At 39.5% G+C, this 23,652-nt stretch overlaps 1 protein-coding gene across 24 annotated transcripts in view; it reads right to left on the minus strand.

The window, feature by feature from the left end:
- Positions 1-23,652, minus strand: part of fnbp1b (formin binding protein 1b) — a 54,644-nt gene that overhangs the window by 18,965 nt on the left and 12,027 nt on the right. For 16 of the 24 annotated variants that reach the window (XR_013099540.1, XM_076886685.1, XM_076886691.1 and 13 more), the window contains exons 2-9: positions 17,414-17,529; positions 13,629-13,685; positions 13,142-13,289; positions 7,090-7,152; positions 5,772-5,876; positions 3,655-3,669; positions 1,898-2,026; positions 1,190-1,336 (exon numbers count right to left, since the gene is read on the minus strand). Coding sequence is in view for 23 of the 24 variants with exons in the window: in XM_076886685.1 (XP_076742800.1) it covers positions 1,190-1,336; positions 1,898-2,026; positions 3,655-3,669; positions 5,772-5,876; positions 7,090-7,152; positions 13,142-13,289; positions 13,629-13,685; positions 17,414-17,529 (780 nt within the window). In the remaining variant the exon portion in view is untranslated. Of the gene's footprint in view, positions 1-1,189; positions 1,337-1,897; positions 2,027-3,654; positions 3,670-5,771; positions 5,877-7,089; positions 7,153-13,141; positions 13,290-13,628; positions 13,686-17,413; positions 17,530-18,285; positions 18,380-19,074; positions 19,429-23,652 lie in introns of those variants that run through there. The other 8 variants (XM_023155188.3, XM_023155184.3, XM_076886682.1 and 5 more) reach the window with 3 other exon arrangements.

A 23,652-nucleotide genomic window follows, 5' to 3' on the forward strand; every position in this document is an offset into this window, starting at 1 on the left:
ATACCCCTTTAAGGAGGAGTATTTTTAACACAGAAAGCTAAAGAATTAGTGACATACAAGCTAAAGAAATGTATGTCACTAATTTTCCTTACTGTAAGAGGGGACTATAGTAATTGAATAAGCTTGTACAGCTTTTCTATTTACGACAAGGTCCTCCCACTTTGTTTGGAGAGGCGAGGTGTTTTCACCTTTTAACAAGTCCCCCAAGACTTCAACTACTTGTTGTTTAAGTGAAAGCATAATTGGGATTGTGTGGGTTGTCAGTGATAGACTGGCTGATTGAGTAATAACCCCCATACAGTGATGGGTTAACCAAGACCTGGTTAAGAGGTACATGTATATAGTATACATATATAGCTGGCAAGACACTAGGTGCAGACTGTGCAGAGGTGCTCCTGAGACAATCCAACATATAATAGTAGGGGTTCAAGATGCTAACAGGCAGGGCGTATATGGAATGCCATAACCAATTTTCTGGCATAGTATACAGGAACATCTCTGCTGAGTATAGCCTGGAAGTCTCAAGATGAAAATGGGATAACCCCCCCCCCCAGGCCCCCAGAGTACGCTAAAACTCTGTGGGACTTCCAGATACAGACAGACAAACTGGTGATGGCTAACCAACTGGACATAGCAGTGGTGGACAAGCAGAGAGGACGACTGTAGTGACAGATACAGCTATACCGAGTGATAGCAACATCTGGAAGAAGGAACACAGCAAGCTCAAGAAGTAACAAAGGCTGAGAGAGGAGCTAGAGAAGATGTGCAGGATGAAGGTAAGAGTGGTCTCCATGGTAATGGAGCAGTAACCCCCAAGCTGGACCCAAGTTTGAAGGATAAAGACCACCCAGATATTATAATATATACAGAGAGAGGCTGTAGAGCAGCTGTATATGCTGTATATGCTTCTTCCACATGCTACCGAGGCCCTGTTTGTTAAATGAAGAAATTGTTTAATTGCCAGTATGTTTTGTTTCTTTAGACTTCAGTCATCCAAAAGATCTTCCAAGTTTTTCATTAGCAAAACCCACATTCTCCGATACTCAACCCACAAATGCATTTTCCTTACTATTGTGGCACCATTTAAGGGGAAATACACAGGCTTTTCAAGGTTATAGGATTTATTGCCAATTAGTATTGTTACCACAAGGAAATAATTGACTAAATGGATAAATAGACAGATACTCACAGCCTTGGGCTCAATGGACTCGGCAGCATTTGTCATGCCATCTAAACATTTTCCCACAATGGGCAGCACCTGGCGATCCACGTCTGCAAATGTCTTCATGCACACTGATATCCTCTCAATTCTTTTCTCCTCCATGTCTTGAAGTTTCTACAGTTCGATACAAGCATATTTATACATAAACAAAAGTGTGGGTAGAGTTTGACTGGAAAAAAATCAAAAACCCTTTAATCTATCTCAAAGTGCTGTCTTTTGATGCTGTCTTTGATGGTCAGACCAAACAACACTGGAAATGGGAGCGCTCAAAAATCATGAACTTTACAAAACAGTGAATTCAAAGTCACAAACTTTGTAACTGTAAGATGAAGATAAGACAAAAATAACTGCACTTAAAATAAGGACTGCTTGCTTCTGTCAGTGTTTCCTGCATGACAAAAATGTAATTTTAGCAACAGACCTGCAGGGGGGGTTGAGTGTAGCAAGTTGCAAACAGCTTTGAATTCACAAGATAAAAGTGCATTACTGTGCAATCATTGGTTACGTGAGAAAAAACAGAAAAAACAGAAAAAAATGCAATAATTTTGGAGGTGTTAATATTCTCACGTGGGAAGAGTAAATAATTTCTATTTAATGGTGACACTGATGAACCAAAACCAGCTTTATGACAAATCGGCTGAGGTAAATCATACACTGCAGAGCTGTTGTATGTACCTGGAATATGTTGGGAATAATTGTATAGTAATGTTCATTCTGTTCCTTGTTGAACTTCTCCAGGTAGGCGGCGTATTCGCTCTTACTGTCACTAGCCATCTGGTGCCTCATCTGAGCTTGCTGTCGTGCCTGAAGAAAAAACACACACACAAGCACATATATCACAACCACATTCTCTTCACTAACCTCGTGTCCCCTGATGAAAACAGACCACAGACACAGCCAGAGCATAAAAACCTAAATGAGTCAACTATTTGTGTATATGAGCACTCATGCATATGTACACACATATTCACAGAGAGCTTGTGAATGCATATCTAAAGGTGCAATTCAGAGTTGTGAAGCAGCAACAGCCTTTGGCATTAGATTATATGTAGGGCAGAACAAACAAATAAAGAAGACGACAACAGCCTGCACAGGCTGCAGAATGGAGGGATTTGGATTTTCTCTGTCCGCCCCGTCTGGCCTGCCTCTGCTGTCGATAATGTTGATTATTTTAAGCTAGTCTAAGGGAAGGAAGGAAGGCAGTCAGAAATGCTGCAGGAGAGGCCTATTACGAATCTAAGCAGATGGAGATGAGATTATCTCAGCTAGACAGCCTGTGCGGGTTGTGTGTATGTGCGTTAGTGTTGCGTGCAGCTAAGTACTCCTATCTGTTTCCTCTTTCCATCAGACCTAAGGCCGTCCTCACATAAATACTGATTTCAATGGGTCATCTGTAACAAAGAGTTACCTCATGAACCTGTGATTGTGATCAGCATTTAATCTGCTGAAGGCTACACAGAAAAAAGAGCAGCTGTATAACTGTATGAGCCAGCCAAGGAAACATAACCCTGATCTCTCATAGTGAAGAGGAAACATTTAAAGGACTTCATCCAGTTTTCACCTACACACCGAACTAAGAGCAAGAGCAGAGTATCTCTAACTCACTGACTCATTTACTCTCACACACACACACACACACACACACACACACACACACACACACACACACACACACACACACACACACAGAGTACATCGAGACACACGTCAGATACAAAGGTACATTATTTCCAGCACATGAGGGATGACAAATGATACCTCAGTGGAAAATGATTGGCTGTGAGTCACACAGCCTACGAAAGACAAGGAACGTGAAATCTAGAGAAAAGCTAAAAAGCACATGGAGAAGTCCAGCTGTTTAAATTCTAAACGCCAGCATGTGAGCATGCATTTAGCGTATGTGCTTTGCAAGTGTAGGTGCATGCAAAGTGTACTGAATGTGTTTAGAAATAATGAGGGTACGCGCTATCACCATGGTAACTTTGCCAGTGCTTCAAAACGAGTTGCTGTGCCTGCAGCCACATCACATCCTGTTGTCATTTTCTGGAAATTACCTGTTTTGCTAGCTGTCACTAATGGGTATAAATACATATTTACACATTTCAAGTTATTTATCTAGCTGTCAAATGTGGATTTTAAAGAAGAGTTTGATGAAATAATGAGGATGTGGAACACAAACTGCATGAATGTTTATAAAGGTTTGACTTAGCATAATCAGCCTTTCTCTCATATTTCTTACACATAAAAATCAAGAGTGGGAAAGTGTACAGCAGCAGACAGCGCGATAAGCCACAGTCAGACAGGACAGGGCGTGGTAACAGACCTGGTTGAGGCTATGTGTCAGACTCTACAGGAGACCGTGTGTATATCGAGACACAAGTCGAGACAGTGTGTGTTCCGACAGATACGGGTTCTCTGCTCGCTGGACCTACCTTATGGAAACTTCGCTTCAAGGCATGGCATAAAATAAATTTACAAACACACACATACACACAAAAGAATTATTAGCTGTTTCTAGCTAAACAAGAAGTTGCTATAGATGCACTTCCTGCACCACCTCGAGAATCATCGCTAAAAAAGGAAGCTGGTATCAGAATAAACAAACACGATCACCACTAAAGTAGTGGGATTTTAAGCTGCTGTTCTCCGCTACTGGTAGAGGCTGAACAGTTGAGAGGAAGGCAATATGTTGTGTCCCTATACTTTATGACGGAGAATCCACAACAGGGAAGTCTGTCAGTGTGTGTGAGGGCCGGGGGTCCCTCAAAGAACCGTAACTGTGTTTGTGGATATCTGGGCTGCAAATCCAAACCCCTAATTAAGGGATTTGTTTGCCAGAGGTGGAGAGAGAACACTTAGAGGTTTGCTCCAGCTGTGCTTAAAACCACAAAACTCCAGCTCGACAAACAGCAGCTCTTTTGCATTAAGGGCACTGCATGACCGACAAAAGCATCTAGTTGAAGTGAACTTTCAAAATACATCTCTGTTAAATATTTAGCCAACTTAGCTGGAAAATACTGATTTGGACAGGTCAAAATATACATGACTCTTTCTCTGCTTTTCCTACCACCATGCCACCACCTATCTGTTCACCCCAAACCTCCTCATGGAGCAACATTTTTCACTATGACTAAAATGCAAACTTAGCTGTGGTTGTGACATTTCATCTGGGTACCTTTAAACTGTGCATGTATTTTGCAGCAAATGTAATAACGCAAGTGTCTAAGTGGCTATACTCTATATCTTAATAAGAACACTAAGCTCTGCTTTTTTGTACTTTTTGGAAGAAAAGTACCTGTTATAGAAAGACGCTGACAAGATCATCTTTCAGGTTTTCCTGAAAGATGAGTAAGTAAAAAAGCAAGCCAAGTTCACCCAAATGATCCAAAGGAGAAGGACTAGGAGAGGACTAAAGCACAATTAAATGATATGTAATGTGAGAGATGTATTTAAATAAAAGGGCAATATCAGTGGTTTTAATGGGCTTGTCAAGTTAACTACGGTTCATACACTGTTCATGAACATTGCTTGCATATGTACCTATAATGTAAGATTAAGACTATTTTGTGAAGAATCTGGCATACTATGACACAGTTTATGTCCCCACTTTACAAACAGGCTGAACTCAAATAAAGTGAAAATCAAATGATCGTTTCATTTGCTGATATCATGTGCAATTTATGAATGTTGTGTGATAATAAACATAACTCTGATATGAGTACAGCAACTCCTGCTTCAACAATAGATTCTTGAGCTGCTGTCTTTCCAGCTGAGTTCAGTGCTCTCTTAAGATGACTGTAGTTCTCTGGCTGCATGTCCAGAGTGTAGAAAGGCTCTTTATTCCAGCCTATATTTGCATAATAATCAGGTCTGAACTGTGTCAACTGTGAGCCTCAGCTCTGCTCCAACAGCTGATGAGCAGCAGGAACATGCGCTGCTGACCCATGATGCCTTGCGGGCGTGGGAGCTGTGTGGGTCTGAGATTTTGAGGGCTCTTTTAATTGGTCATGACAACAGGAAATGACATCAGCTACGGGCCCAGGAGACTGTGGGCTGCAAGTTCTGAGAATCGGATGATTGCTCCTTGTGATGATTTATTGAACAGAACATATAATCTCTAAAACAGCACACTACTTATTTAGTTTTTCACAGTCAAAAAGTAAAAACAAACCTACATGTATAAACCGAAAGACACATAAGAGAACCAAACCTTTTTATACTAAACAAAGATGTTTGGTGGCTGTTCTACATAGATAATCCAGACTTGTTGCTGCTATCAGCTTTGTTTAGCAGCAGATCACTGTGCTGCTGGGACAATGCCAGCTTCTTCGCACAGTTCCTGGCATCAAGAACGTCATCAGTCAGTCTTTGCTGTCTTTTAGGCTCATTGGAACGAGGACTCAGGATCGGGGCATAAAAGGGGGAATACGTGGAAAAGAAAATCGTGACAAAAAGGTTGCTAGGTGGGAGGGTGAGAAGCCCAGGCAGTCGTGTTAAGCATGAAGGGTACAGGGCAAGCTCATTGGATATGAGGTGACACAACACATACCTTTTCCACGTCAGCCTTAGTCACGTTAATGTCAGCATCCATCTTCTCAAAGTACTGCTGTGCTCTTTCTGCCTCTTTACACTCCCTCTCAAACCGTTTTTTACTCTGAAATAAGAGGGTTTAATGATTTAATGAGATCACACACATTACATCAGTCAATTCCTGCCACGAGCTATAGCAGAACGCTATATTACTTGACTTTTAAATAAGCACAGTAATGGACGTCATAATGTGTACGTGTACGTCAAATACATTTAAGGCCTGGCGTTGTGTGCAGCAGAGGTCAGTTTATGTCAACTGACACAGGAACAGGGTTTGTTAAAGTCTGCAGTCTGCAGATTAAACAAATGTTCATAGTGGTCATTTGTGTACAGAAAAACAAGCATTCATCCAACCCTCTTTCGACCCCTCTAACTGAACAATCAGTGTTTGTTGGGCTAGTGTGCACTCTGAACTATGCCTATCTGCCTCACATACAATGGTATCCATTGAGTGCACAGAGAAGTTTGAGAAGGACAAGGCATCTCTCTCACACGCTTTCTCTCCCCCGTCAAAGGGGCCAGCCAGAGATAAGAAGTAGTGTTCTGTGCAATTTCTCTTCGAGCTTCTTTACTACAAATACAAACAGAAATCCTGGACCTGCACTTTTTCAGCACGAGAAACAATGTACTTAAAATCTTGCCAGCAGCTGATATTTACATTATACTTCAGTGTTTCAGTCTTCAGTACTAGGTGCACCTCAGGCAGTGTGTGTATCAATCAATTCATCTGATGTCATTATTATTATTTACAGTGTGTGACTTCTGTCCCCCTCACTGCATGTAAAAGAAAATGTACACTGAGATTTTAGGACATAACAGGAGGTTTTTCTGTACAAGGACCTCTGCTGATTTACATTTTTCCCACTAACACCTCATGTCTGGCAGTTTTTGATAATGATGTGCTTTATATATTTTACTTTATTACTGCTGACTGGTAGCAACTCTTCACCTGGGAAATAACTCGAATGATCTAAAATGCCTGGAGCAAATCCTTCATAAAGAAACAGATATTTGTTTGTTCAAAGAAGTATTGCTTTTGTTTGTTTGTTTTTTTCACCTTGTATTACACTCATTTCTAGGTTGGGTTAGGCTGCCACGAAAATCTGAAGTGCCTCTGGCTCCCAAGCCAAGAGAAACTGACAAGCGATCCAGAAAAAATGGTTTATTTTAGTCATTTATAATTTCATAATGTTATAGTTGCAAATGATGCAAGCTCAGTATGTATTTGTTGCAACTAGTGCACAACTGTGGAACTGCACGTAAATAGGTTCACTTACCGCTTCCAGCTGTTTCCACGAGCTTTCAATGTGCTGCTGTGCCTTACGCCCATCATGGAAGTGCTGCAAGAGAAAACAGAAAAAGTACAGAATTGTTAATTTCTCTCATATTATTTATGAGCTCAAGGGATTTAAAATCAGATGAACATGTCTTTGATATAGTAGGGTTTACAAATTAGATGAGGTAATCATTAACCACTATGAATAGTTCCTACACTGTGACAGTGAAGTATTAGTGTCAACTGTGCAAATTCAAATAGACACTGTATTGTACATACTCTAAAAATTACGACCATAGAACCCACGAGCTTAGTGCTCAGAGATATATTCAAGCTTGAGCAGGAGGCTAAAAGTCTGTTTGATGAAAGATTAACCACAGGCTCACCACAGGGGTACCAACACAGCTCCAGAGAAAGTGTGTAACAGTGACAAAAACAGGTTAACAGTAAAATCATTAAAACCAGTCAAAGATACTGTACACAGAGTTGTCTTCACAAAGCACCATGCTCATAGCAGAGCTGTGCACCAAAGGTTTCTGTTTTTAAAAAGCAGTCCTCTCTGCTCTCTGTTGAGGGTCATGCAAATACAGAATGCATATTATTTGATAAAACTTACTAAATCCTACTTTTTTCTTACCAGAAATAGTTAAAAAAATATATCCATAAGACCAAGAAGTTATAAACAGCTTATTAGAAAGCGTGTTGAAAGAAACTACTAAAAGCATGAATCTACTGTTGGATGAGGGAAATTCTGTTGGTCAAACACTGCAATACTGTGACCTACAAACAATATTAATGATTAGTCTGATGATCCCCCTTTTCTCTGTGTGACAGCTCTGATGTCTGACTAAGCAGTAATCATGTTGGTATTCCCCTAACTGTTTTAGAGCCATTACCAGGTAAAGTTTGTACTTTCCCAAAAAAAAACTGTATTAATAAACATGATAGTAACAGCCAGAGCAAAGTGGGCAGAATAAGAAACAGATAAAGGCTAACTGATGAAGTTCTATAATAGCAGCTGAAGCAACATAAAATAGAAATTTACAGAGAACAAGGCATGAATTAAATGATAGAAACTATTTAGAGGCAAACACACAATGAAGGATTTTGGCAATGTCAACTGTAGCATATTGGAGAGGACTAGGTGGCAGCTGCTAGTCTAAACTTGTACGGCAAATACGCTGTGCTTTTTGTACATGGCCTCGCTTAGCCTACTAACGTGCACTTGGCCCGACGACAGAGCACATCCCTCTACAGCTCTCTGTGTGGATCACAGCCAAATCCCCTGGAACTGCAAACACACGGGTACAATCTAAACTTTTTCTTTTTTAATAGATTGCGATTAGCTATAAAGCATGCAAATACTTCTTTAACTGCTGACAGAAAGATTAATCTGCACAGGACTTCAAAAAGAATCAAATGAAAATGAAAATGGCACAGGGACCTGACTATTAATGCGGTATCCCATAGTAACGCAGACTGCGGAAGCTGGGACCAGTAGCTGAGTTGAATTTCGATGCTGCTATTCAATAACGGACCCAGGCTATTGTAAAGAACAGAAAGCTGCTGTTTGTACGCTGCTGGTATTTCAGTGCTTGGGAAGCACAAGGAAGTTGGTATTCTGATTAAATAAGCAAGAGATGTGAAATTACAAATGATGCAGGAGGCTTAAAAGTTCATCTTACTTGAATGACATGAGAGTAGTAAGTGAGAATGCAACCTGGTGTACCTCAGGCATTCACACTTCCCATTTCCCAAAGTTTCGAGGGAAGCTGAGTAAAATAAGGAAGTGTTCCAGTGTTTCAGAGGAAGTATTTGAGCGTTACAAAAAGAAAAAACAGGACACTGTGGAACTGCTAAAGTCAGCTCCCAACAATGCAACATTTAACTAGCCAAAAAAAAAATAAAAAATCTGCTAACCAGGACCTGCAGGTGACTGTTTAATAACACCAACTTTTCAATGATGTACTCTGAAAGTAATTCTTGGTAATTGATAAGTGAATGTGAAGCCTCTCCACACAACACAAGCTCACAGACCGTATGACATCACTGTTACTATGGAGAATTCGTTCAACCAAATATTTACCTCTATAACCATATTTATAAAAAAGAAATCTGCACATCATCTAGTTTTAAAAAAAAAACAAATATCTATGGAGATAAACAAACTGCGATAAACAGCTCCATCAGGTTTACAAGATCTGCTGGAGGATGAAGATTTACTGACTACAGGGACAAATGAGGCAGTTTTACTTTCAAACACAATAAAAAGAGCCATCAGCCACCTGGGACGGCACATATACAGCGATCAGAGCAGATGCTCTGCCGTACTGGTTTCTCAGTGTTTAAATTAACAGACCCTGGTGATACAAATATCCCTCGTAGCCCATTCAGAACTCAATGAGCATGTCATCTTTTTTCCATTCATGCTAATCAATAAGAGCATGTGACTGCAGTGACATTTGAGAGCAGTTCAGTGACCTCAAGCCATTTCCATTACCAGAACAAGTGAGAGAAAAAGGCCTAAAAAATTCTTGACCCAGAATTCATCCTTTTGCTGCATTCATATTTAACCTCCTAGGACCTGGAGTCCACATATGTGAACATCACATTTTTGGTTGTCTAGACCAAAATACTAAATTTTGCTCTACAAGGGCCTGATATTCACTTACGAGGACAGTATACTGCCACTGTTCTATAAAATTTTAAAATAAACGTCCTCATATGTGGATCTCATTTCTTTCAGTAACAAAAATCTGGTAAAAATTAAAATAAAATCTGGTAATTCTTGGTTTTTACATTCATCAGGTCCCAATCAGCCCAAATAGCAAAGAGAAATTAAAAATGCATGACATGAAAGAGTTCGGGTCTTAGGAGGTTAAAGTTTAATAAAAGTGGGATTAGATAATAATAATATGAAATCAAAGATCAAAGTTGAATATTCACTTAATAATGGAAAGTAGGCATGCTTTTTCATGACTGTGACACATCCTTCATAAATAAAGGAATTCCTCATGCTGCGACACAGACTCTCTAATACCATCCAGGTACCATAGCACATGACAAAGATACGAGGCATCTAAGGACAGAGATTTGGGTTTTCACAACCATGATCCTTACATGCCTCTTTTTACTGGCATCCTTTTCCAGGCTGAGCTGAGTGTGATGTGCACTCACAAGCTGCCTTATCCACTGTAAAAATCTGTATTCTCTGACACGTAAAAGAGAAAACCTCTTTACTGCTTAGCATGTGCATCTTTAAGCTCACTTGAGTCAAGATGTGCACGTGCACATCTGTGCATATGCAGCAGTTAACTGATATATTACTCATTCATTGACTTGACTTGGGTCATAGGAATGTGAACCTGCAGCCTCATACAGCTGTCAGCATGCATATAATCATTAGGTACTGGAAATAGCCACAGGTTGTGTGGACTTCTAGAGACGACAGAGATGATTAAACCCTATGAAAGCTCCACTGGGACGTTTCTCCTCATGTCGAATCCATTAGGCAACAGTTCAAACCTAGTGGTACTGCAGCGTTTGTTTATACTGAAGTCATTCTGGATTGATATATGCATGCAGAGACTACTGGAAGATCCAACGATCAATTCTCCCTCTCACCTTCCTATTTGCTTTTCCACTCAACACAAGAAGGCATTTGAGGACAGCCCAGAGTGATGCACTGTTTTTACCATGGTTTCTCTTTCTTGCCTGCCTCAACGAGAACAACAAGGATGATATTTTCTGGCACAAAAGCACCTAGTATCTATTGCTTTTCCACTAAATGCAATGCATTTTTTTCTGGTCTTTGCAGCTAAATGAGCTAGTGTCTTTCTTTTTTTAAATTTTCTACCTGGCTGAATATGTCACATACTTATATAAAAAAGGGAACCTATGATGAGTTATAGGAAGTCTTGCACAGTCTAAGGGTCTTCGGCAGTCTTCATTAGAGAGGCCAGTTAAGCCTTGTGGTCAGAGACCCGGTAAGGACAGCAGTATGCTGACTGAACACCTTATTATGATTCCTCAGCACAAACAGTCCAGTGAGACTTAAAGAGCCTTCATCCCATATTAACCCTGCCCCCTCTTCAACATTTCATATTACACTTTAAGACATTAAGCAATGCAAAAACAAGAAAGTATGTTGTCACAACTGTGAAATATTTAAAATATTTCTTACTGTGCTTACAACAGCTTTAGTCCAGCATATAAAATGTGATTCTACCTTTGTAAAAACACCTAGATTTGCTATGTTAAACCTTTTAGGAGAACACTGCTGGCCACCTCTTATGCCACCCCGAGCTGAGTTTAGCAAGCGATTCACTCAAGAAGACAGCAAAGGGGAAGTGTAGAAAGTTACAAAACAAGTCCATATGAGAACTTAATGAGGTTTTTTTTTTTCATTTCCGGGTTTGTAATGTGGCTTTTACCTGCGCAATAAGCTTCCTATAAACCCTGGAGGGGCCAGCTTCAGCCTCTAATCCCACTGTCTGGGTCTGCCTACACGGCTTTGTCTAACACAAACAAAATGCTGCAGAGGGGACACTGAGTAGTGCTTAGAAATAAGGGGGGAAAAGTGGATGATAGGAAGCTGGGGGCTTTACAAACAACACCCAATATATCACTTTCTCTGGTAGTGCTATGTTTTTCTATAGCTGGAAATTTGCTTTGTCAGCAGGCTTTTCAACACTTAAAATAAGCCAAAGTCACACCCCAGTACTCAGGAGTTGTATGAATGTGCTTTTGAATCTCAATGCAAAATCATTTAAATGACTGAAAGCTTAACAGGTTAAATTTACTCCACAAGGACACTGTACAAAACATGAGAAACCCAATGAATTTAGATGAAATGATCCTCTGTACAGAACAAACTATCTGATCTGGACAGGGGATATAGCATAGCCATAAAACTTGTTTTATGGCTATGCTATGAAGGGGAACCCCCAGTACTAGCTAACTGAAGATATACTGCTTTAGGCTTCTTTAGTCAAGACACATGACTAAAGAAAAGAATGGGTAAAAAGGATGAGAAAGGGTCAAAAAGGGACAAACAGATATATTTAAGAATTAAATAGAGTAGAAAAAGAGGAACTGTGCAGAGAAATGAGAAGGAACAGTGGGGTCAAAGTGACATTCTGCAGCCTGCGAGCAGCAGGAGTCTCTCTAATCAACCTTTACAACAAGAGACAAATCTGAAGTCTGTATGTGATCTTTGCTGTATGAAGCAGGCTAAACCAAAGTAAAAAATGAATTGGGGGTGTGTGATTTCTCTTTGCAAATATGGGAAATTCCCGTTTTTTTCTGTAGCATCTCCATCTAAAACTTAGCTTAAAATTCATTATGATCACTAATGATGTGGTCCATAGACTAAATGTAAATGGCCTGCATTAGACTAAATGTAGGAGCCTTGATGTCTGTGCCTGTGCGAATGAAAACGCAATCTAAAAAAAGGTCACTGAGCCTTTGAGCAGCACTCTGGTTTTGGGTTTCCACTCCAGTTCCCCCAGCAGGACTTCCAAGACAAAAGAGCTCATGAAAGATTTTCAGAACACTTTCCCAGGTGGCTAGGTCTTATCCTCTCTCTCGCTTTCTGCTCTTCCACCACTCTTTGATTTCTATGCATCACACAATGCAAGTGCACCACTCTTTCTAATCACTTTATAATGGTAATGATAAAAGTGATTTAAATGTTTAAGAATAGCATGTGGTGTACCGATATTTAGTTGGTTTAAAAGAAGGAATAAGTGTGTAATGACAGAGAGACGAAGACTGTGTTCCATAAAAAGGACTCACTCAGTCACGTTTTGCTCTTCTGGTGAGCCTTTGGGTGTATCTATATTTACTCTGGGATGACCTCGGTTCATGGAGAACAGAACATGCAAAGGGGAAGCACTGTTAAAAAGCCCATTGTGTCTGTTTTCCTTAAACATATCCTATTGTCTGAAGTCAAAGTTTGTTTTTTATGGCATAGGAACAGAGGAATAGAAGAAACAGAAATCAAATACCGAGAAAAAGAAAATAACCAAAGATCTGATATCAAAAGCTCTCACCGATTTTCTCTCAGTCTTGAGTTCTTGTAGGTAGCGCGCAAGTTCGGTGATGATAAGAGATGTCAGGTTCTCAGAAATAACTTCGTGTTGACCTGCGTAATCATTTAACTCGTTCAGTGTTGTTAGGAAGGCTCGACAGAAGGTGTACCTAGTGGGCCACAGGAAATGAAGTCAGAGGAAAGACATGGCTACCAAAAACATGGCTCATTTTTGAAAGAAAACGACCTCTGTGAGAACAAGTAAAGGAATAGTTAAATGTTTTTAAATACAGAGATAATGAGAGGATACCACTCTCATATCTGCCAATTATATACAAGACTACAGCAAAAACATAACAAATCCCCATTTAAATGATGCTTTATGACTTTATATATTTCTATTAAATGTTTCCAGTGATTTCTACTCATTAAAAAATTGCTGGCTCTTCTCTCCACCTCAAAATTTCACAGCATTCCTTTTACCTCGTATGCAGCATCATTTAACTTACTTGCTCTCTTCTTCTTCTTTGGAGTTCTTCTTGGGCTGATATTTCTTTGATAGATTCCTGTAAAGAAAAAGATTCCAGTCAGATATTCCTTACTGGAACTCTTACAAAGAGCCCTATCTTCAGACCAGTAGTGCACCCCTGCCATTATATTTCCCTGACACTGCCCTTATGGACCTGCCAAAGGATCATTCAAGTACACCATTCAATCCAGCAGAGTGCTTTCTGCTCCTGCTGCTATGGTCTCTCTCTTCATGTCATAAATCATTGCCCTTAAGGAGCATGCATGCAGAGCCAGTCACCAGAATAAAGCTGTTCTAAAGCAGCCATTACCCTTGTTTTGACTCTGGCTGTATGTTAGCAGTACGTGACTAGAGCAGGGCCAAGAGGGGGAGGGAAAATGAGACATATAGTGAACAGGGATGTGTAAAGATGAAATAAAACATGGTTGTAACTATAGATGCATGGTTGTGTTTGTGTGTGGAACACAAATAACAACCTTTAATGTCATTACAGCAGCATTTATCACTGTCTTTCATGCAGCCCATCAACGTGATGCATTGCAGGCTACAGTACATCATGTCACTCGTTTCATAAAGACACTGTGCCAGACTCATTATCAGCCAACTGGGACTCTGTCACCAAATCATAATAACATACTCAATGTTCTGAAAGATTTGAGCACACTGTGTGCTTGCACTTTAGGATCCTTTGTCTAATTTAGAGGAACTGTTGTCAAATTAAAAATGCATATCCATGCTGTGGACTAACAAAAAAAAGACATACCAAAATGAAAAAGCCACAAATTTGTTAACTCATACAGAGAAAAGACATGAAAAGGAGAAAGTGAAATTTTCCAGTCTAATGTCATGAACCTTTGGTGGCATTATTGTCCAAATTATTACACCATGTCAATGTAAACTGATGCAAAGAGCTGATTACAGTCATTGGTGACTGTGTTTGATCTGGGATTCCAGCAGTTTGTTCAGTGATGGGACCTAAATGCCTCAGCTTGCACAAGAGCTTGCTTAATTCATGCCGAAATAAATAATAAATGTATTAAGAAAGATATAATGTGGGTCTGCATGAACTCCATCCAGCTCCCTCATACCCACATCCCCCACACGACTTTCCAGTGGTGTTTGCACTGTTGCTAGGCAGATCTATGTGCCTATCTCTCTCTCCTTTTCACCCAACCTCTAATTATAGCCCTAGCTCCCACTCACTCATTCATTCACTCACAGCCAGAAGCCACGTGTCAGACTGTATGTGTCCCACTCAACTCAGCAACATATTTAGCAAATGTGTTGAAACTAGGGTAACAACTAGCTTTAAATGAGGATGGTTAAATGGGGTTTGGGGCAACTTAAGAGGATATGTCTCCATATTTTTCTGTACCGTTACTGAGGCAAAATCTCTGAAGCAGTTGATAACATTTTCTCCCTCTACCAGTGTGTTTTCAGCAAGATTTTATTCCCACTTTGATTTGGATTACTCCAGACTGGACTCTAGGGGAGAGGAGGGTGGGGCATTAATGCACTGCCCCTGCAATGACTACACTGAAGCATTGTGCATGTTTACACCAATTCAGGGAAAGAGGATTATTCATGGATTGGTGCAGTGTGGTTGGTATGGTGATGAAATGGTGTAAAGTAGATTTATAGTCATACATGGCATTCAGTTCTTTAGAAAAGCAAAGTGTTTCATATGTTTCACGAAGCATTTGTTGCAACTGTGTTAAAACTGTGGCCTCACTTATTGATGATTCCTCCCCCATAATTGGCCCATTTCTGCAGGCTTATTGATCTGACAAACATTTTCTCTCTTAATCCTTTGGCCTAGAGGAATATAAAATGTGAGTCTTTGTTCACCCAGATATAACATCTGGGTGAACAAAGAATTATTTGAATTATTTTTTTTTAAATTAAAAAACTGATTCATATGCAACCCAGCAAGTTAAACCATAACTATAAACTTGCACAAGGTTAAGCAATGTCTTTAAATACACCTGTGCATTTCCTGTTGTGACTTATCAAGTTGTCTACTGTGATTAAAGACGTTACCTCTGAGCCTGAAAAATCTGCCCAGCAACACAGCTGGGAGAAAGGAGGACTAGATCAAAGGATTAGTTCCATTAGTTTATTAGATTTAAGAGCTCTGCATTTTTTTTAGCATGAGTGTGCCCAATAGATTATACCTGATGTCACAAATCAAGTTGATTACAGAGGGTAATTAGTCCTGAGGTATGGCCAAGTAGCACCACAACAAAGAACCAGTGTGTTGAAAACAATAGAAAACTCAATGAGTCGCAAAACCTCTGTCTTAATGTCCTAACTATCTCATTTTAGCTTTTCTGTCAAGCATGTCGATATGCACATATATCTGTGTGTATATGTGTATGCTAGATAACAGTAAGCCCTGAAAACATTCGGACCATCTGGAGAGCCTCCAGGTCAATAAACCTCCTATAGCTAGATGAGCGGAACACACAGTGACAGATGCTAGTAACTAACAGAATTATTGGATATCTATATTTGTTTACATACAAGCCCACCTTAGGTCCACCTTATTTTACTAATGCGGTGCTTTAATTTAACTAATTTTATTTAACTGAGGCAATGTATTTTACATGCCATTAAAATGATCCAGACAATAAAAGAGGACCTTAAATACTTAAAGTTCAACATTATTACTTAGCAGATTTGCAGAAAGAAAAGAACAGAACAAAATTAATAGTTAGGAAAACTATATGCACCAATTAAAAAAACACCTCTGTTTGCATGTGTCCGTATTTAGGTCTGAAAAGTTAGTGAATACAGAGATATGTAGGTAATGCATGCATATAAACACAGACAGATAGTCCTATTATCTCAAGCTGACTTAATTATCAAGAAACAGGCATGGCAAGGTCTGCATACAGGATCACAGGGCGTGTTACAGAGGCCTTCATTGTGAATACTGGAATGGTAGTGGCTAGATTCTGTGAAACTGGGGGTTGGGGGTCAATACTTAAAGCATTAGCCATATTGCCTGGCCTCTTTAAATAGGAGGATTGTGGATTTGGGGGGTATCTCCCACTGTGCATGGATGCAAGAGGTCTTGTGAAGCGCATCCTGTCAATGCAGGACCGAATACACTCCCACTACTTCCCCTGAAAAAAATAAGTGACTGCAGCAAAACACAGTGGAGGGGGCGGGACCAACACTTGTGATTGGAGGGGGGGAAAAATCTGGGTCAGACCTGGGGTTGATAATGCTGATACCTAGTAATCTCTATGGAAACACAAGCTTCACCCCCTTCCCCCACAACCTGACTTCCTCTTGCCTGAAACTGAAGCTAGCAACACAATCAGACAGCACGCAGGAGAGAGTGCAAAGCAGCAGACAGACTCTTCACAGACAAAAAGGATGGAGGGGAATAGACAACCTCTTCCGCTTGCATGTTTGGTTCTGCAGTTACATAAGGTAATTCTGCTTCCTTGCAGGCAAACAACAACACTGCTGTGAAAATAAGAGAATTTCTTGATAACTTGTATTCCAATGCACGGTTTCCCACATGGGATTGTTCATTTAGTCTCCTCTTCCTATGGGAAGCCAGAGGTCAAGGTCAGCTTCAAAATGTGGTGTTTAAGATTCAGTCTCAAGGGCACTTCGGTAGGTCAAATCCTGCTGTAGTGTCTGTTTCTGTGTGTGTCTTTTTTATCTATGTCATCAAGAGGAAAACATTCACCATTATTACAACTGCTTCTGCAACCCACAATGTGATTCTGAGTAAACTTAAATACTCACCTAATCTGTTTTGCATAGTTGGTTTCAATTTCTGATCTCTCCTTGACAAATTTGGTGTACTTTTCCACAAACTCGATCCCCCACTGTGTATGCTTTTCCAAGTTGTCAAACTGATCCTGCAGAAAAGAAGAAGATGGTGATTACATCATTCAAGAAGGAAAATAAAGCACTCTGTAATGCCATTTACATTGTAATAAGAAAGTTAAGCATTACAAACGATTCAATCAGTTCAATGACGGCACTGCAAGGGACCTACTGTCGATCTTTTGCTCACTTACTCTGGCCCACTTGCATTTTTACCTTTGCAGTTGAGCACTGCTCATACTAATCATTAAGTTTATTAAAATTTAACTTCTGTTTGTAGACTACTGCTCATCTGGCTTCCCACAGGCCACGCATTGGTTTGTTCTCAGTAATTGATCTCAAACAACCTAAATTGTGATTTAAACTCTTCAAAGGACGTGTTTCCTGGAATAAGCCTGCAACTTTCCTCCTGACACCGAGTCATTTTCCAGCAAGTTTCCCCTTGCTACTCTTAATTTAATTTCAAATTGTGGTCTGTCACAGAGAAAAAGTAGAGCTCATAGTAAAAACAAGCAGCAGCAGCAGCAGCAGCAATCCTCACTACTGATAACCAAACACAGCTGTTCAGACTGAACTCATTCTTCATGATTCGTTCATGACTTGTGAGGAAAAAATGAGCCTTTAGTTGGCTGAGGTCACGTCTTGAAATTCATCACTTCAAAAAAGAAAAGCCTTCATCTGGAATATCGATTTACATACGTGCAAAGTTTCACTAACAATCGTATGCTTAATTCCAAGAGAATTACAAAATAATTCCAAAGGTGAACAACAAAGAAGACACGGACAACCTTAGTGCGGCTCCAACAATCTCCCATCCTCTCTTCTAACATGTCGGTAGTCTTCCTGAGTGCAGATAATTGCTCTTAAGCACAGTGCAAAAAGTTCTTTCTAATTCTCAACGCAAACCATGCAGGGCACTTTAGAACATCCTCCACAAAGTGCGCTTTCTTACCCTAGACACAGGAAGTGGTTGTGGTGATGAAAAGTTTAAGAGGCTTAGTGTAGCCTATGAGAAGGTGTGTTAAACTGGCTTATTTGTTAGAAGTGCAAAATATTCAAACACTTCAGGAAAATATATTTCTAGCTTTACTGAAGCCACAAAATGTTGTCTAGAGGGTGATCAAAATTTCTTGCACACCTTTGAACAAGCCTTCACACAATTAACTGCTACTCAAGCAAAAACAATGGAGTGAGAAGGATGAGGGTGAGGGGTAGCGGTGCACTCTGCATTGTTAGTCAGTTTCAATGAGCAATCACTCCTCATCAACGAGCCACTCAGCAGAAGATGAAATCAACAGATTTACACATTTTTACTGAAATTAAACTCTGCCTCATCAATCCTAAAGTCTAAACTTTCAGACACCCATCCACTGCTTGTTGTTATCACCCAAGCACATGCTCACTCTGAGACGCCATGTTCCAATTAAAGCAATTAACAATATTTACTTCATGATGAAAATTATTACAGACATCCAGCATTCAGGGCACAAAACAGAAAACAATAAGCACGCATAGCTGCACCCACATCATGCACACAAAACCCTCCTCTCCTCCTCTGCACACATAACTCAGATTACCCTTTTTTGTAGGGGCACCATCTTATCCACTGTGTCTCGTCGTGGAATCATTCAAAAATATCCAAATCCAGAAAATGTCCATCCGATGTCCTCCAAATTAGAGCACCAAAAAGCTGTGGTTAATTTGGAGAGGGCATCCACAAGACCATGCTCTAGATATCCACAGTTAAAGGGGTAACGTTATGGGGAACAATGAACCCCCACTTCTACACAATAACAACAGAAACTGGCCAGTTCTGATTATCCAGAAACAGCAAGAATGTGAAAGACCAGGGGAGGAACTCGCGCAGCAGTGGCTCACTCAAGTGCACGCTCTGAATCTGAAGCTATGGCTGCCCACAGCATTCAGGCTTAATGCTCCATCAGCCGTAAGGTGGAATAAGTGGGATGAGAGAGGACAGTGAGAGAGAGCGGAAAAAAAGAGGGAGGGGTCATGAAAAGAATGGAAATGGCAGAAGAGGCGGGATTATATGCGAGGGGATTAAAATTACAAGAGGGACTAGCCCACATTGCTGGGGTCTTGTAAACATTGTCACCTTGTTCACTTTACCATTTATCTAATTTAAAAAAATAAAAAAATAAATAAAAAAATGGATCCATGATAATGATGAGTCATTCTGAGATCACGAATCAAGAGACACTTCCTGAAGTAAAATGGAAAAGCCATCAACCAAGCAATTTGCAGGCTACAAGAGAAAAAGTGTATTAATAAATTATGAATTAGAAGAGAGTGCGATCAAAGAAAGAAATGCATTATGTGAAAGTAAGACACAAGCATATACTCATACTTTATCATTAGGTCACACCACATTTTCAATCCTGTATTGTAATGCCATGATCTCAACAACAGGAGCATCTCAAGCTGGTTTTATTGATAAACTGGAGTTACTGACTTCCCAAACGTTTCAGGTGGGGCAGACTTAAACCTTTCTGCTGGGAGGTTTTGACCCCACATATTTCAAAGTAAGTACCTCTACTTGACAGGCATCAAATAAAAGGTCAGGTATTTTGAAGGCTCTATTTATATGAATGTAGACTCAGGCATAACTTTCATTTCAATGGATAGAGGAACATAAAACATGCATATATAGAACTGCTCAATTAAAAACTTTAAAACTTCCACTATGCATGTGCATTCACAAGATGATGGCTCAAACCACAATGTCAACGTGATGAGCAGAGATGCTAATCCCATGAGACCATTGAAGACGCTGATTCAATTTAAAGAACTAGTAAGCCACAAAAAAGTTTTTAAAGCATACACTTATGCTACATTATGAATGTGTTTATTATTAAGGGAGAGAAACATCCAAACCTATATAGCCCTGTGTGAAAAAGTGTGACATTAGACCTTTTGTTTACATTTGTGTTATCTTATTTAATTTGTTTGATGATCTAAAACATTTAATTGTGACAAACATACAAAAATAATAGTAAACCAGTATGGAGCAAAGACTTTTTCACAACACTGTTTATTACAATAACAAGAAACAGGCCTGTCACTGCACAGCTGAAGCTGAACCTCCACATGACTGACTTATGTATCTTGGTGCTGGCTCTTTTTGGGCAAGGTCTCCACATGTCTGATTTAGGAATCACAAAATAGATGTGACCCAACAGATTCAAATTGCTCACCATCTCTGATTAAATGTCATGCTACTTGCCAAAAGACCGACACCAGTCAACTAAGCCAATATTAGCCAATATAATACATACATTTGCTCTGCAGAATTGTGAAAACGTAACTAGTTTTTGACACGGAACACACTAAATGAATGACTGCCAAAATTCAATCAAGTGTAATTAGTCGTAGCCCTAAAAAACACGAGAAAAATTCAAGTAGAAATACGGAATATGATAACAAAAGTGGTTTGAATACAAACAAAACCTCTAACAGACATTAAATTTGAAACAATCCATTCCATTAATCCTCCTACTGCCCCTTGTACTAATACCTTATGACAACCATCCTTTCATCTGCTGCCTCGGACACCTGACTTTATTGCTATCAAAGCCAATATGCTGGAATCCCTTCAGGAGATGACCCAGGTCCACTGCACTTATTTTTTCAGGATACCGTCCCAGTCAGTGAGCCACATGTACTAGTGTGGTCGTATGTAAAAGAAAATAAATATAACTGTGTGACTAAATGTTTTTTATTATTCAGGAAATGGAAAACAGATTCAAACTGAGAACAAAGGGAACATTAGCAGTTACTAAATTTACGTAGGTGGTCCATGGGCTGTAAGAAAACTAATGCATATCTGTATAAGGGTCAGCCTCATAAACTCTAGTTATTCTTGAGCGTTTTAGGAAGATTGCAGTGCAGGTATCAGACTGCCACTTAATCTGAACTAATACATACTATTGAACAACAACTTTTGCAATCCCACAAATAATAAAGGCCCAGGCCATTGCCTTGCTCCCCATTTAAAGACAGGCTTTCTCAACACATCAACTCATCTGAGGCAAAGATGAGCCAGTTTCACTGGAATGGTTACAAATTCCTGTTGGATTAAATTCACAGAAATATTTCACTTTGTAAACAATATATGATATTATGTGGTTGGAACTTCTCCCTCTATGCAAAATCTAATGAAAAAAAGGGCACAAGTTATATATGAACAGTGACTAGTATTAAAAAAAAAAAAAAATTCAAACACCAACATTCAGGCCCTTAAAATATCACTCCAACCTCTCTGATAATAGCAGAGCTTTTGAAAACCAGTGTAATTAAATCAAACCTCACGAAGACCTCAGGCTAAATTTCACAATTGCTATGAATTTAGTGGTATTTAAAGTCAAAACTAATCTTTTGACCCAATCTGGGTCTCAGTAGCTTTAAAATAAAAATTTCCAGGTCATTTCATTGCTTCCATGATGTATACCTTACACTTCTTCCTTCAACTGAAAGAAGGGGCTTCTTTTCTTATCGTAACAACATTAGCAATAAGAGCTATTTGAAGGGATTTGGAGTAATCCATTCAGGGTTTTTTGTTATCTTTGATGTTACGCGTTTTTGGATGTAACAGTGGCCTAATCTATGAAGATTTTATTATCTATCCTATGGGAAACAATAAAATAGTCTTATCCTAATAATCAGTTCCTAACCACTGAATGATTTTGAATAACAAATGCACCTTTTAAGCAGTATATATTTCTTTAACTGTCAAAAGAAATGCAGTAAAGTCATATACAAATAGTATTGAAGCAGAAAAATTATTTTCTGGCCTACTGTCTGTTCTCCTTTCTTCAGCAGCAGACAGTAGAGAGTATCAGCACGCTTACATTCAGATATTTAGTAAGCTTAGAATCAACAATTAAAATAATTAGCCTAAAATAAAAATTATGTTTAAAGAACAAGGCATCAGATCAATCATCTTTAGCACCCTGCTCCCCAGGTTTTGTTAAAGATTGAGATATTTGCTTTTGATTACTACCAAAGCTGCTAAGCGAAATGTGAGTATTTAGGACAGCCCTAGACTTTTCACTTCATGAAGGAATGCAGGGAGCACCAAAAGGAAACCGTTTAGCATAGTTATCTCTCCTTTTGTACAGCCAGGATAATGAGATCATGGAAAAAGCACCTGAAACAGGCCCTGTGTTACATCAGCAAACTTCTGGGCACACTTCTTATATTACTGGACTCATACCAACCCTGAAGAGGTCAGTTTGCTGCTCTGCTGATCACAGTAAAAATCAATATGCCATTAAAGCACAAGAATAAAGAAAAAGGGGCGAGGGGGGGCTATTTCACTTGTCAACTCAGAGGAAAGAACATGAAAAGGAATTACAGACTAATAACTTTAAAAAATGAAAGTATGAATTATGTTTGGCTTTGTTTTGTTAGTAAAGAGTTTGTATAATGTGCTTCATTTATTTCTCTCTGCAACGTAATCAATTCTACAGTAAATGAAAAATAAATTAAAAATAACAATAAGTCCCCACTGGGAAATGTTTTACTGAAATTATTTTGATGCATCGCTTTTCATTTTTTTTATTTATGCAATTGCAAGATTCCAATTAAGCCTTTAATCGGATTTCAACTTTAAACATAAGGAGTATAACCACCCACTGAAAGGCTTTGAATGAAAAGAAAGAACAGAAAGTGATGAGGTCACACGAGCACAGAGGGTAACCCGGAGAGGTCGAGGAGACAGATGCTCACCTAGAGAGGGAGCAGTGCAAAAGTCCATGGATGCTTTTGCCTTTATTTTGAAGGGTCAATGCGTTGACTGAAGAGCAAGAACAGCAGGCCTGTGCTGTCAAAGGAGGAGCTCTTTCTTTTCTACTTGTCTAGACTTTTGCTGGTGGAAGTGAATCATGCAAGGTATATAATGACGGGGATTCCTACACAGACCACTGATTGACTGAGTTGCAGAGGTTTTTGTTTTGTTTCACACCAAACTAGTGTTATGGGTATCAGAACAGCTTTAAACTCTAATCACGGGAAATATGAGCAAACTATTTTGAGTCTCATTAGCTGACAAACCCCGTCCCGAATGAGAAGAATCTGCTTTCACTGAGAACTGGTCATTAAATTGTGAGGGTCACACCAAAGAAAGAAAGAAAAAAAAC

This window comes from Maylandia zebra, linkage group LG7 (genome assembly GCF_041146795.1).
Source record: "Maylandia zebra isolate NMK-2024a linkage group LG7, Mzebra_GT3a, whole genome shotgun sequence".
Classification (NCBI taxonomy): domain Eukaryota; kingdom Metazoa; phylum Chordata; class Actinopteri; order Cichliformes; family Cichlidae; genus Maylandia; species Maylandia zebra.